The sequence below is a fragment of the Macrobrachium nipponense genome, chromosome 20 (assembly GCF_015104395.2).
Source record: "Macrobrachium nipponense isolate FS-2020 chromosome 20, ASM1510439v2, whole genome shotgun sequence".
Taxonomy (NCBI): Eukaryota; Metazoa; Arthropoda; class Malacostraca; order Decapoda; family Palaemonidae; genus Macrobrachium; species Macrobrachium nipponense.
The window spans coordinates 49,863,267-49,878,391 of NC_061089.1; the positions used below are offsets into that span (position 1 = coordinate 49,863,267).

The 15,125-nt window shown below is 36.8% G+C and overlaps 1 protein-coding gene across 3 annotated transcripts in view; it reads right to left on the reverse strand.

Moving 5' to 3' along the window:
• Positions 1-11,495: 11,495 nt before the first annotated feature.
• The window catches only part of LOC135225683 (T-cell leukemia homeobox protein 3-like), a 128,071-nt gene continuing 124,441 nt past the window's right edge, over positions 11,496-15,125 (reverse strand). For 2 of the 3 annotated variants that reach the window (XM_064265042.1, XM_064265033.1), the window contains one exon: positions 11,496-12,948. In XM_064265042.1, coding sequence (XP_064121112.1) covers positions 12,777-12,948 — 172 coding nt within the window. In that variant the 3' untranslated portion in view covers positions 11,496-12,776. The remainder of the gene's footprint in view (positions 12,949-15,125) is intronic. The other variant, XM_064265050.1, reaches the window with a different exon arrangement.

Genomic DNA, 15,125 nt, shown 5'->3' on the forward strand with positions numbered 1-15,125 from the left:
TAGCTACAGTATTGAAGGGTATTGCTTTTTTATGCCTAATCTGTATTTGTAATTTCGGGTACCTATTTTTTCAACAACCTTTAGTTGTTGTACGATGCTAGGTCAGCGATACCTGCGGTCTCTAAGGTCTCCCAAAGGTCAGAGGTCAGGCAGAATGTGAGACCTGAATGAGAGACCTGAATGAGAAACTTGAATGGGTAGCTTGAATGAGACATTGAAAAGATGTGGATTGATAACCTGAATAGGTGATTTGCGTAGGCAACCGAAATTGAAGACATGTGAGATCCGACTGGTAGACCTGACTGAGAATCAAAAAAGAGAGGCCTTCATGATAGGCTGGGGCTGCTGAGAAAAGGCTTCAATGGAGAACGGAAGTGGGAGACTTGAAGGAAAATTCTCATTGCACTGTTTCTTCGGCCCCTCGCAGCAACTCCTTTCATTCCTTTTACTGTGCCTCTGTTCATATTTTCTTTCTTTCATCTTACTTTCCACCCTGTCCTAACAGTTGTTTCGTTGTGCAACTGCGAGGATTTCCTTATGTTACACCTTTCAAACCTCCTTTACTCTCAGTTTCCTTTTCAGCGCAGAATGACCTCATAGGTCCCAGTGCTTGGAACCTCAAAGATGCCAGTTCCAGCATCTTACCGTCATATTAAATCAGTTGTCACAAAGGCAATGCAGTATTTCAAAAGCATCAGGCTTTGCTGACGTACGCCTTAAAAAAACGAATTTCAGTGTATCACCAAGTATCATAAGGCTATGCCTTCTTACATTCTGTATATATATATATATATATATATATATATATATATATATATATATATATCTATATATATATATATATATATATATATATATATATATAGCCCTGTTATTTATGTCCAACACTGTCAATTCTTTGGGAGACGCGTTAACTTGAAGTCCAACTTGTTATATATATATATATATATAATATATATATATATATATATATATATATATATATATATATATATATATATATATATATATATATATGTATATATATATATAGCGCGCGCGCGTGCATGTAACTACTGCTTTCCTTTTTATTACTTACTTTTTAATTTCTAATGATTCCAATTTCTTAATTCTCTTGGAAACCCATTTTTCCTAATTATTGTGTCCTCGTCAGCATAACCTTTTATCAACTTATTATGATTCAACCGTCGTCTGTTATTTATTGAATTCTTTCGTAATTCTCTTCCATTAACAGTAATGTCGCTTCTTGGGTCTTTTTTTTTTTTTTTTTTGAAGAGGATATTCCTGACATTTATGAAGTTCCGAAGTTCGCTTGTTGTAGATTTCTTGTAACAAGTTGGACTTCAAGTTAACGCGTCTCCCAAAGAATTGACAGTGTTGGACATAAATAACAGGGCTAGCGAATTCTATTTAATTTTTCCTGATGAAGGATAATTTGGTAAATTTTATTTTTCGGTTTAAAAAGATTAATTTCAGTGTAAAGTTCAGTTAATTATGTTTCTCTTGCTTGACTGAACGTCAAATTTATAATTCTTGGATACCTAAAATAATTTTGTTTTGCCAGTTGTGGTTTTAAAAATCTAATTTACTTTTCTTTCAGTCGGTGGCTTTTGATTTTGTGGATCATTCTATGCCTTTTCCTTTCTTGATATATTTTCAGTCATTTTCTGTGTTCTTTTTTCATAAGTCTTATAGTACTTTGTAAATATTTTGTATTTCCTTATATTTATTATTCACCTGTTTTTAACTGCTAAAGCCAAACGAGTTTTAAAGTTTTTAAAAAGACTTTTAAGTACAAGATAATAGTCCAGTCAGAAGAGTTTGAAATATAAAAAGGAAAAGAAATCAGATTGAATGAAAAATGGTCAGTTTAAAGCAAGCTGATCGGTTTGAATTCATCATAATGCTAAATGTATCAATAAACAGTTGTCATCTTACTGAATTGTGAAATGCAATCCGTTACACAGACACACACACACACACACACACACACACACACACCTTAAGAAACTTTAAAACGAAATAAAATTTGCGCTAAAATCTGATGCAACGCATATTAATGCAAACCCATCAGTGTATCAGTTACGCTGAAATACTCAAGCATAAGAAGAAATGAAAGAACTATATTCACGGTGATGAAATTTTAATTTCACATAGAGAAAAAAAAATCCTTCAGAAGGTGGATGCTGAAGTATCTGCAGCTGAATGAAGACCAACAGGTAAATCAGAGCGATGGATCATTACAGCTCGAGCGGTTGAATTAATAGGAACGTGACACCATGAATCCTGTTCTGTCCCTTGTCCTGATGGGGTGGAGATCTGGAATATCCTGGTGGTGCTTGCCCAACCCAACACTACAACGTTAAAGTTAATTGATTGTGGATAGAGCGAGAGAGAGAGAGAGAGAGAGAGAGAGAGAGAGAGGAAGTGCGTCTCTTATGGGGTGCTAGGGCGGATTTGTACTTTCAAAGCCATATGACCGCCTAGTCACTGGCTCCATTTACTTAGAATTAATTCAAGTTCCCCATCTCCCGTACCTCACACACACACACACACACACACATATATATATATATACACACATATATAGTATATATATATATATATTATATATATATATATCCTCAGGATGATTATCTTCGTTATATGAATCATGCCCAATATTTTCATACGTTCATACATGTTCATGTATATTTACGTACAGATATCTTAGAAGTACAACTCAAAGCATCCACATATACATATTTGTGAGGTAACAATCAGTTCAAAATGTGAAATACGAAATATAGTATTAGTAGACGTACTCTGTCCTTCTGTAATAGTGCTTGATGTGTGTGTGCGTGCGCGCTTGCTTGCTGAAAGGCAATAATAACGGAATTTCCTTGACACCGCGAGATGTAGTATCATCCAAATCTGTTGTCCTTCATTTCGTGCTAAAAATGGGACAGAACAGAGACAGTGGTAAAGACCAAAGTGAACCATGATGTACTGAGGAAGCAATGAAACTCTGCCATTTCTTCCTTATTTCTTCTTCTTTTTCTTTTTCTTCTTCTTCTTCTTCTTCTTCTTCTTCTTCTTCTTATTATTATTATTATTATTATTAATATTATTATTATTATTATTATTTTTATTATTATAATTATATTATTATTATATTATCTATTAATTATTTATTATTATTAATATTATTATTATTATTATTGATTATTATTATATTTATTATTATTTTTTATTATTATTATTATTATTATTATTATTATTATTATTATTATTATTATTATTATTAGGCATTTACGTCATTTGTTTTCAGACGACTCGTGAGAAATGGCTCCTTATGTATTATAGGATAAAGCTGTACTTACGATGTTAGATAAATTGCTCGTTATATTCAATATTGGGGGGAGGTTGCTACATGAAAGATTGTTATGAATTGTATCTGAAAAATTTAATTCGGTTACGTATGGTAAAATGTGTTGAATAATCTAGTGTAAATTACAAAGTTTACACACACACACACACACAAACAAACACACACACACACACATACACACACACACTACACACACACACCACACACATCACACACACATATATATATATATATATATATATATATATATATATGTATATATATATATATATATATATATATATATATATATATATATATATATATATATATATATATATATCTTGATGAGAAATTTTGAATTATGTAGAATCAGAGATTGTAAGAAAATGAGTCTGGATGATATATAAGAACTGTGATAGCGTGATCTGTAGTGATTTTCCTTTGGGTGATAAATGAGAATGGGTCTTTGGATCATATTTGAGAATTGTCTCTTGGATGTTGCGAGAAAATTCGGCATGTGAGTATTTGCTTGCGTTGAGGAACGAGGACTTATTTTAAGATATAATAAGTAATCTCTGGAATGACGTATGAGGAAGTACAAAGTCGAGATGCATCAACACTTCTTGCAGTAGGTAATATAGAAGTTTTCGGATGACAGGCGAGAACTTGTTCGAGGAGGAGTTATTTGTACCCTGAAATTGTTAGAAGTTATGGGAGAGAGAGAGAGAGAGAGAGAGAGAGAGAGAGAGTTGGGATTACCTTGTCGAGGCCCTTCCTTTACTGGATTTACATGGTAATATAATTGGAGTTATAGAAAGCAGTGATGCTGAATCTTGGAGAGAGAGAGAGAGAGAGAGAGAGAGAGAGAGAGAGAGAGAGAGAGAGAGAGAGAGAGAAAATTCTGAGACAATAATTCACAAGATAATTTGCTTTACGACTTACATTTAAGAATTGATGTTAAATAATTGTTGTCTTCTTGTTATGACGGAAGATTCCTGTTCGCTGGTAACTCTAGGAGCTGTTCCTAGAAGCTTTAGAATTCCTTGAAGTCTCTCAGTCGGAGACAGCAAGTCTTCATATGGAGTTCATCCTCAGACACCGTGATTTATTTGCTTTCGTCAGGAAGAGGGCTGGAATGTTACTTAGAATTTGTATGCGGGTTAAATATAGTTTTGTTTTTAATTAAGGTAGAATTTGTATGTGGGTTGAATATACTTTTGTTTTGAATTAAGGCTATTTTGGAAATATATATATATATATTTTTTATAAAATAATCACTTAACATCTGGATACTCTGCATTTTCAATTTACAGATATACTTTACCATCTGACGCGATTTTGTTTTTTAACTGTGGTTACACTTTACCTTTGGACCCGATTTCTGAATTGGTGTATGATAATTGTTTCCTATATTAAATTATAATTTGTTTTTTCTGAATTAATGTATAATAATTGGGGGTCATATTGTTTTCAAACTGCTTATATATTATACTTGTGAAGATATAATGATTCTATAAATTACTGCTATAATTTACAGAAGTATCATCAACAAAAAAAGTCCATTATCGTGCTTCATCAACTTCTTCTCAGTATTATCATTTTTCTTATTCCTCTCTGTTTTTCCCTCTGAATTTACCCTTGAATTGTGTAGGAGTAATTTACCCATTCCTATCACAACCATCGCTATCATCACCGTACTCATCATCATTTTCTTCTTATTTGTATTTTTTTTTCTTGATGGGCAAGCTGAATAAGATTCTTTTTGCTGACACGTTAGCCATGCTATACTATTATTACAAATAATAATTGGCTTAATATACAGAATTTTGGGGTGTGGCTGCTAGCCCCTAGCCCCATGCCCATGTCTCCAAGAAATCACTGGAGCTCAGATTGGACATCTTCCCAAAGTTTCAACTTTTTCGTCTTATTTGTTCCGTCTACCATGACCCTAGAGACGTTGCAACGCCATATTACAGTTAGTCAACGCAGTTAGTCTTACCTGCTCACGTGGTATCTGAACCATTGTCCTTCAAAAAATTTCGGGTTTTATTTTCAAATCGGCCAGATTTTGTGTAACTAAAGGGAAGAGCTGTGAAGCTTATTTTCTTTACTTTTAACGTGGCATCTGAACTACATTCAGATTAAATAGTGTAGTATGTATTTCTATTAGGAAGGTTGAGCTTATGGTTAAATTTACCTTTTTTAATTATCTAACATAAATGACATCAGACGTCTGGCGTCTGGTGCGAGCGGCAGTAAGGAGGTTAATTAAAGAAAATCACCTCTTGAAAATAGAAAATTAAGAAATTCGAGGAACACGGAGAAAAGTAGTGAATTCCACACATAAGAAAAACTTTATATAATAATTCCACATAGGTGCTATCTTTCGAACTCTAGGGTCACGAAAAAATACAAGGGAGAAATGGGAAGTTTCTCTTTAAGGAATCGGGGGAACACGGAAAAAGGGAGAAAGTCCGTGGAAGGAAAAACTGTTATCGGCTATTTTTTGTGTTTTGTTTTTGTTTATCAGACATGATGCAGTATTGTCTTTCATGCACAAATAAACCCATTTTATTTATATTACAATCGTAATCATGTTAATGAATTATACTAAAGTATATTTACTCTCACATATATTGAAATAAACTCCCAGACATGCTCGTATATACGTATGTCTATGTGTGGTTATTTATGTGTGCCTATAGACATTGGTATGTGTTCGGCATATAATTGGTTTTATATATGGTTCATGAGCGAGGGTTAAATAAAACATAAATTCTCTTTGATATACTTATTACAAATACCAATATTTACAGACTTCAAAAGTTGCTAAAACTTTGCTGACGTCACTGACTGCTGCTTAGTTGTTATATAATGGTCGTAAACTGGAGTCAATTTTCGATATCTCCACAATAAAGGCATTTGATGCTTCTGAAAGAAACCTTTTATATTTCTGTATTTTTGTTTTAACGTGCAAAGTTGCCACAAATGAGCTAACCATCTGGTGGTGTCTTTTAATATATATTCATTGAAGTTCTTTCGGTAATTTGTCAGGCAGTTTATTACACAGTTTTGGTGTGTTTATTCATTATTTATAATTAATAGTGTTACAAAAGGATGTCTGCTTGCTTTGAGGTGTTAGGAATGATAAATATAAGAAGACAAAAGGTAAGGAAAATTAAAAAGAGGGGCAAGATGGTTAATAATTAAACTTTCATTGGAAGGGATTATGAATTAGATATGTGTTTTCATGTCTTCGGTTTGTATTTTTGCAGACTAAGAAGAGTTTGGCTGCATTTTCACTGAATACAAGGGACGTTACGAAAGAAATGAGCGAAGGAGCGAGGAGTTTGAGAGAGAGAGAGAGAGAGAGAGAGAGAGACGCGGTATGTTCGCTCAGAAAATCAAAACAAAACTTCAACTGAGAAACATAGACATGGGAAGAGTTTTTTACCTTATAAAGTTAAAATAAATCATATGGTAAATCTAGAAAGGGAGAGAGAGAGGAGAGAGAGAGAGAGAGAGAGGTGGGGGGAGAGCGTAGCTGGTTTGTTTTTATGAAAAGTCCTGGTAATTCTTAAGATGATAAACCAAGAGGTTATGAGTTCATTTCACCTCATTTCAGATATTCAAGGAAATATCCAAACGGACTCATCGACAGCCCGTCAAACAAGTAGTATATATTAAGCACACACGATTGCTCATTCTCAAGCAATATGTCCCCTTCTCGGTCCACATTGTGACCCACTGCCGATACCACTTGCTCCTAATATCTGTTTAGGTTTCAGTCATTTTCCGTAGACATGGGACGCTCGATTCTTCTTCTTCAAGAAAAGCAAATAGGCCTGGCAAATGATTCAGGGAATGCAGGGAAGTAGAGAGTTCCAAGGCAAATGCGATTTTTTTCCTCATTGCGATAGACCAAGACGGGCATTGATGCCCCATCCAATATAGGTTTCTGCAAGAAAAGGAAATAGGCCTAACAAATCATTCTGGCAAAACAGAGGAAAGTAGAGAGTTCTGTGAAAGTCGGGATTCTCCCTTGCGAGGGCGTTAGAGATTCTAAAGAACAGAAACGGAAAGAATTTGTTGGTTTGTCTTTATAATCGTAGATAAATTGATGTATCGCAGACGAAGTGAAAACACAAGTTCACAAACGTTGCAGTAAAACATCAAAAATAAAAATAGAATAAAAAGCGAAACATACGAACAAATAGTCCCAAACATGCACAAAGAGATAAGCAAAGAATCAGCGTTGCGAAATCGTAAAGAATAAACAACGACGTAAATGCAAACAAACAAAAAACATAACACTTGTGTAAACATACACACAAAGAAATCATGACAACTGGCGGCGTCCTAAGACGTCAAGTTGCGAACACAAAACCACTTTTAGGTAAGTTGTAATTTTCGTTACGAATACAGTCCTTGATATAACAAGCTTTTGTCCGGTATTTGTACTTGTCATTGCAAGGGAAAAATATTAAATGATTAGGTGAACCAGAGAAAATAGGAAATATTGGTCTTTTATAAAAGGTTTTTGTGCATTATAGATATATTATATATATATGTGTTTTATATATATATATATATATATATATATATATATATATATATATATATATATATATATATGCAATTGTAATAGCCACAATGCCCTCTTAACTTCTTGAATTTTTTGCTCTTTTTTTTTTTTTTGGATACGCTTGTTACTACAAAGCCTGAAGATCTAAGAGTAACGAATTCAAAAGTTTTATAGGGCACAATGCCCTCTAAAACTTTTGAATTCGTTGCTCTTAGATCTTCAGGCTTTGTAGTAATGAGCATATCCAAAAAAGAGCAAAAATTCAAGAAGTTAAGAGGGCATTGTGGCTATTACAATTGCACATGTATCTGGTAAAAAAGTGACCAGTAGATTCTACATATATATATATATATATATATATATATATATATATATATATAATATATATATATGTGTGTGTGTGTGTGTGTGTGTGTGTGTGTGTGTGTGTGTGAATGTATAAGTACGAACTATACTCATATATTTGTGTTTTAATGCAGGTAGAAATGATTATCCACAAGTGAAAGGAGAGAATCTAATTCTCCAACTCATAAGCACAATGTGAAAAGGAAAATAGATTCGATCATGACAAATAGAAATGAATGAAATCAATAGCCAAAGGTAAATGAGTCCTGAAACCTCTCTCTCTCTCTCTCCCTCGTCTCTCTCTCTCTCTCTCTCTCTCTCTCTGACAAAGCCACCCGAAAATAACAGTCTGAAGCCACGGAGGGTCATTTTCGAGAAACACAAAATTATAATGAATCCGAAGAATAACACCAATGATGAAAAGAAAATGGTTCCCCGAACAGGGAGCACCCACGACAAAAGACTTCATTGAGGCAGAGGTCGACCTTAATGGCGCATGAGAGAGAGAGAGAGAGAGAGAGAGAGAGAGAGAGAGAGAGAGAGAGAGAGAATTTCCAAAAGCACAAGAGAAATTCAGTTATTCCGATGAAACGCAGGGTTCGGTTACTAGAGAGAGAGAGAGATAATTCTACCGGTAATACCACATGAACACTGACAACAATTGATCCCTCATCGGCCTCGTCTTCAAAGGGGAATAACAACCACTAACAACCACTCCGATGGCATGCCTAATGACAAGCCGGATTTTCATTACCATAATTACACCTCATGGCAAGGCGCCGTAAATAAGTTTTCTCATACAATGGCCTCCATTAGATACATTTTGAGAGAGACGTCGCCAACAGCTGTTGCTGTAATTTAATCTCGAATTGAAACCCGGGGTTTGATAAGGTTCGCTCAGATGACTACATGAGAAAGGCCGCTTAATTGGCGTTCGTCTCCAAGTAGAGGTTATTATTATTATTATTATTATAAGCAGACTATACACAGGTTGTACAGGCATGGGGCCCTTTTTATGTATTTATTTATATTTTTCCCTTTGACGTTAATAAATGCAATTACTTTTTCAACATCCCATTCTCATAGTTTTGTTGTCCCTGGTGTGTTTGTGTTTTGAAAAGGCAAATTACATCCTTAACCACAATAGCTCAACAAAGAAGAAGAAAAAAAAAGATAACGAGGAAAAAGATGTGTAAGTCGTTCTTTTCAAAACATCCATTTAGCAAAATCAAATTAACTTTTTTTCCCCCCCTTTTCATAAGTTGGTGAATTACAGAGAATTACAACATGATAACGGAAAAGGAAAAGGAAAAGACTGAAAAAAAGCGGCAGCGGTGAAATAATGGAAATCATACATGATCACAGTCCATTTAGAAATAAAAGCATTGATGCCGTGGAACGGAGGCGAGAGATATCCTCGGCACAGAAAATGAAATGACAATTCTACCCGCTGGGAATAAGTTCTATGTGTTGCTTAACGGGCCTGTATCATAATATTGTGTGTATCGAAACGGCGCTTCGCATAACCCCCTTGTGATCTCGTATATCATCGCCAGCCATGCACTGCAAAGTTGATAATACATGCAACAGCGGGCGGCAAAGGGAATATTGTTCGCTATTGGATAAGGCCAGATTTCGCGCCAATTGCACGTCGCTCATGATTGGGTGAAGGCGCATTCCCCGCCAAACATGGTACAATTCCCGCTAAACATAGCACATTTCCCGCCGAACATGTTTCCAGCTCTATCTGCTTCCTTCTCTCGCTGTCAGTCCGGGAGACGGTGAGAAAGGCTTCACAAAGACTTTACTTAATATAGAGGCACGTAGAATTTAAATTGCGTGTCATGTGATCCTTTCAATAAATAGGCAAAGACGTGTTAATGAGATCTGATCATGCCAGTTTGGTTAAACGGGGGTAAAAGGGAAAATAAAAAACTTTCGATGCAGACATCCCTTTCTCTCTACGTCAAGAACCTTCTCCTTCAGGGATTGAAAATGGAGTTGATAAATCCTTCTGAGGGAACTGAATAAAAAAGAGCTCGTTTTCGCATCCCGGTAAGAAATCCTTTCTTGGCGCGTGATGGCCCCAGAGCGATCATCGCTCGAACAAATGACTGGCGACGAGCTTACAAGCACTTAATCAGATGCTAATGGCTGGGAAAAACAGGCCCCCCTCGTCATTTTCCTGCTTTCATTGAGTGGCCGCCACAATCCACAGGCCTCTTGTCGCTTTGCCTGAAATATTGTGTCGCTGTGTTCATATGCATTTTCGCAGCGTCAGTCACTTTCATACCTTTCCGAGAACAGTCATGGATTTTCGTATTTTGCCTTTGTGGAGAGATGAAGGGGGGAAGGGGGGGGCGGGTCGCCGCCTTCATCGTCGGTGGGAAACGACGCTCTCGGGTCGAAGGTACTGTCATATTCACCAGTGCCAGAAGGGAGCGTCCGCGCTGGGATTGCCCCCCGGGAACAGAAGGATTTCGGAATCAAATCTTTATTGACTCAGATGGCGAAAATCAAAACAGCGTTGCACATTGCAAATAAAACGTCTACTACATCCGGCCGAAAAAGACCTCCTCTCGATTGGAAAGAAAAGGAAAAAAATTTTCGAATAAAAAAGCAGAAAACATTTCGAAGCGAATTTAATTCCGACTCTTAAAATTAACCAATCTGATTGGACCAATCAGCGTGTCAGTTTAAAAGCAATTAAAAAGTTTCTTGATGAACTGGATTGGAAATAAACTTCTCGTGTTTTTAGTGAGTTCACTGCTCCTTTTTTCACCAACTCTCTCAAAAATGGAAGGACAAATTCCCATTTCTGTAATTGTTTGAAACCTGAGATGATTCTGGAGAAACTTTTTAGGTAAAGATAAAAACATATTGAAGCATTCAGATAGAAAGATAGATATATAACCACTTACGTTATTATTGGCTTATGAGTCCTAAGAGGCAGATTTTAAAAAAAATCAGATTTATTGAAAAAGATAGATAGAAAACCACTTAAGTTATTACTTGCCGATGAGAGCAGGGATTCAGATGAAAAAAGATATTCAGATAGAAATAAAAACGTATTGGAGAAGATAGCAAGATGGAAAGAGAAAGATCCCTTTGATTGTTCACGGATAAAGATAACTTCGTTTCAGAAAAATGGTCCTTCTTTCTATGATCAGTTACAGGCATTCCTTAATATTTCACATACGATTACAAAGACACTTGAGATATTAATATTTATTTACAGGTCGGAGTGCTCCCACTCGCCACTCACAATCACTATTTAAGACACCGTAACTACAAAACATTCAGAGATTCTAAGTCCACATTTTTTTATGTTTTCGCTATTTCTTAAATAATGTATTATAATAGCACTTATTAACGTCAGTCATCAGATGCGGCGCCGGAGGCCAACTGCTCTCGATGGCGAGATGTCTCTGGAATTTCGAACACAGAATGAAACCGAGAAATAAGGAGCTACTTCCAAATGAATGCGCCTCTGAAAGAGACGTGAAAAAAAAAAAAAAACTGTAGTAGCTGTCACAGTGAAGTACAAAAAGTTTACTTTTTTATTGTTAGTTTTATTATGAAATAACGTACTAACATTCTCTCACTTTCTTTCACGCGACCTTTCCTGGCGTTGTATATTATATACATAACAAAGAAACGCATCCAGGCATTTTGACTTGTACCTAGTTGGGGTTGAGGGGGAGGGGGAGCGGGGAATATGAACTGTACTTTTACTGTATACATGATACTGTTAATGGCCTCCTATGAAAATCACTAACGGACACTTCTTACATTATCTAAAAATAAATTAGTCTCAGTCACTCGGGCTACACTTGCACTGTTCTCTATAAAGCATAAATTCCTTCCTTCGTGCGCTTCTCGTTCCAAGGGCGTTAGCTAATTCGGACTCCTTGGCTGCTAGACGTCTGTCCGTCGTGTCCTTCCAGTTAGCCTCCCGTTTGACGCGCCCCTTCGTCAGGCGGCTGAAGAAGAAGAGTCTAGGACACGGCCTAGGGTTGAACTGGAACTCTTTATAATAAAGAGTCGTACGGGCACTCCAGTGCCTTCCGTCTTCCTTGGCTTGAAGAGCTATAGGTATCGGCGGGATCCCTTGGATCTTCTGAATTCGTCTCCTCTTCTTTTCCTCCCTTATGTACTGTTTTCCTCCGTACACTTAGAGAGAGAGAGAGAGATAGAGAGAGAGAGAGAGAGAGAGAGAGAGAGAGACAAGTACCCATAGGTTTATTTTAAAAGTTGCCTTTCAGTTACCATATCCAGGAAAGCGAAGAGCGGGGACAGAAGAAGTTTGAGCGAAAAAAGAAACGAGAAAATCATTTTGAGGAGGAGGGGAGGAGGAGGAGAACCTCCAAAGCAGGGGGAGATCTGTCATACACGAGATCTCCTTCCTCGCCATCATTGCCTTCCCTGCGAAGTAGGAGGAGGAGGAGGAGGAGCTACCAGCGGCGGCCGAGGTATCCCGAAGAAGGCTCTGTTTCACACCGCTGGGAGCGGAGGACTTGGGCTCTGCATCTGAACGGGGGGCAAGGGCGTTAGACTGGAGTCCTGGGCGTCTGGGTACAGGGGCTTGGAGGCACCTTCGGGGATACCCAACATCAGGCGATTGGTGGCATGGCGTTCGGCCTCTCGGTCCTCTGCTTCCTGTCGCCTGCGAAGGAGAGACAGGACATGGTTAGTGGCGGCATCTGACTCTTGGCAATGCTTGCTATTCATTGGTTTTGTCTTATACACAACAAAAATAAGGGCTGTTATATTTACTTATGTCTATGTACACATTATACAAAAAATACTTAAACATTTACACGTCCACACAAATGTAAAAAATTGAATACACTCACTGGACATAGGCATGTACGTAAACATGTATATGTATATATGTACGCACATTATATATATTCACTATATATATATATATATATATTATATATATATATATATTATATATCTATATATATATATATACTATATATATATATATATATATATATATATAAATAGTATATATATATATATAATATATATATAGATATAAAATGAGTATGGTACTTGTCTGTATATTTTTAGAATTCATGGATGGTTCAGTCTTACGCCCATTGCTAGTGTGCCAAAGATGGGCGTGGTTTGGACAAGGAAAATTTAGATCGTTTTCTGCAGTCTTACTTTGAGTTACTGTATCAGCTATAAAGAAAAATCACCTCTCCAACTAACAATAAAGATCTCATATTAAACTATTGTGTAATAAAAATCAACAATTATATAGTAAATGGTACTACTATATAATTGTGGATTTGTATTACGCAACTTTTTTTTTGCGAGATTGTGAAATTCCTAACGATCTCACTATTGTTACGGGTTCACAGAAACATTAAGACTGATGACGGAGAATAAAAAAAAAAACAATAAGTAAGAAATGCGGACATAGTAGAAAGACCCGATGCCCCTCAAGTAATTTCTAATTCAGGGAACGAGAGGGAGAGAGAGAGAGGGAGAGAGAGAGAGAGAGAGAGAGAGAGAGAGAGAGAAGGACCGAATCACGTCTCAAGAAGCAATAATCTGTTCATCCAATGCTATACCAGATACTCCTTCAGCCACCTTCCCACAGCTCTCCTTCCATTTCAAACAGCTGTGGAAGGTGTATGGAATGAGGGAGGAAGGGATGTGTAGTTCTATTCCAGACAGGTGCGATTAGGTCTGGAAGGAGGAAAAAGAAAAGGAAATGTGGAGAGGGAGGGCGCAGGCTCTCTTTCCATTCCGAACAGGCGTGGAAGGGGGATCTTGAAAAGGGGGCTCTTCTGTCATTCCAAAACACACTTGGAGGGAGGATACTAGGAGGAGGAGGGGGGAGCTGGAGTGATTTCTGATTTGAACCTTATGTTGTTGTTCGTCCCATGACGTCCCCCGCTCCCTCCTTCCTCCCCTACCCCCTCCCCCTCCCCTTCTCCTTCCCCCTCTATCAGCCCTCCTAAGTGTCTATTGGCTGTTGCCCAATTTGTAAACCCTTCCAGGTCCTGCAGAGTTGTTACAGAGGGCACAGCTGTCACCATAGGCACATAAAGTGCGTATGGTTTGTGGAATCGGAAGGCCTTCGCTGTAGGGGGTTGATAGAGAGGAAAGTTGTGGTTGACAGAGATCAGATACATGTGGCCGATCGAGAATAAGTAGGAATCATGAGCTCTCTGAGATCAGAAACGCCGGATTGACCAAGTAAAAGAAGCTTAAGCTTTCTGAGCTCAGAAACGTGGGATTGACCAAGTAAAAGGAAGCTTAAGCTTTCTGATCAGAAACGTGGATGGAGCAAGAGAAAAGGAAGCTTAAGTTCTCTAAGATCAGAAACGTGGGATGGAACAAGAAAAGAATAAGCTGAGCTTTTGAGATCAGAAAATGATGAGGATACGTAGAACAGACTCACTCATAGTAGATTTAACGTGAAGAATTCCATTCTAATTAAAGAAAGTCCAGGCGTTGTATATTCGCATTCGTGAGGAGATGTTTAAATAAGTAATTGCTGTGGAAAATCTACAAAGTTTTGTCAAGTGTAATATGGTATATTAGGGATACAGGTCAAGAAATATCTTACTGGATATTGGCGTACATTCCTCAGATAATGTTTAATGTTTGGTTGATTCTCATTTAATCAAGAGAAGAATCGTATCTATTTCGTGAACACTTTTGCTCAGTTGAGGTTCTTTTATATGCAGGGGTGACATTAATTATTACTATTATTACTAAAAATTTCACAATGTGATGATAACTCGTTATTTTATAAAAATACACAATTACATAAATAATTTATATTAATATGCAAAAAATAAAAATAAAGACTGT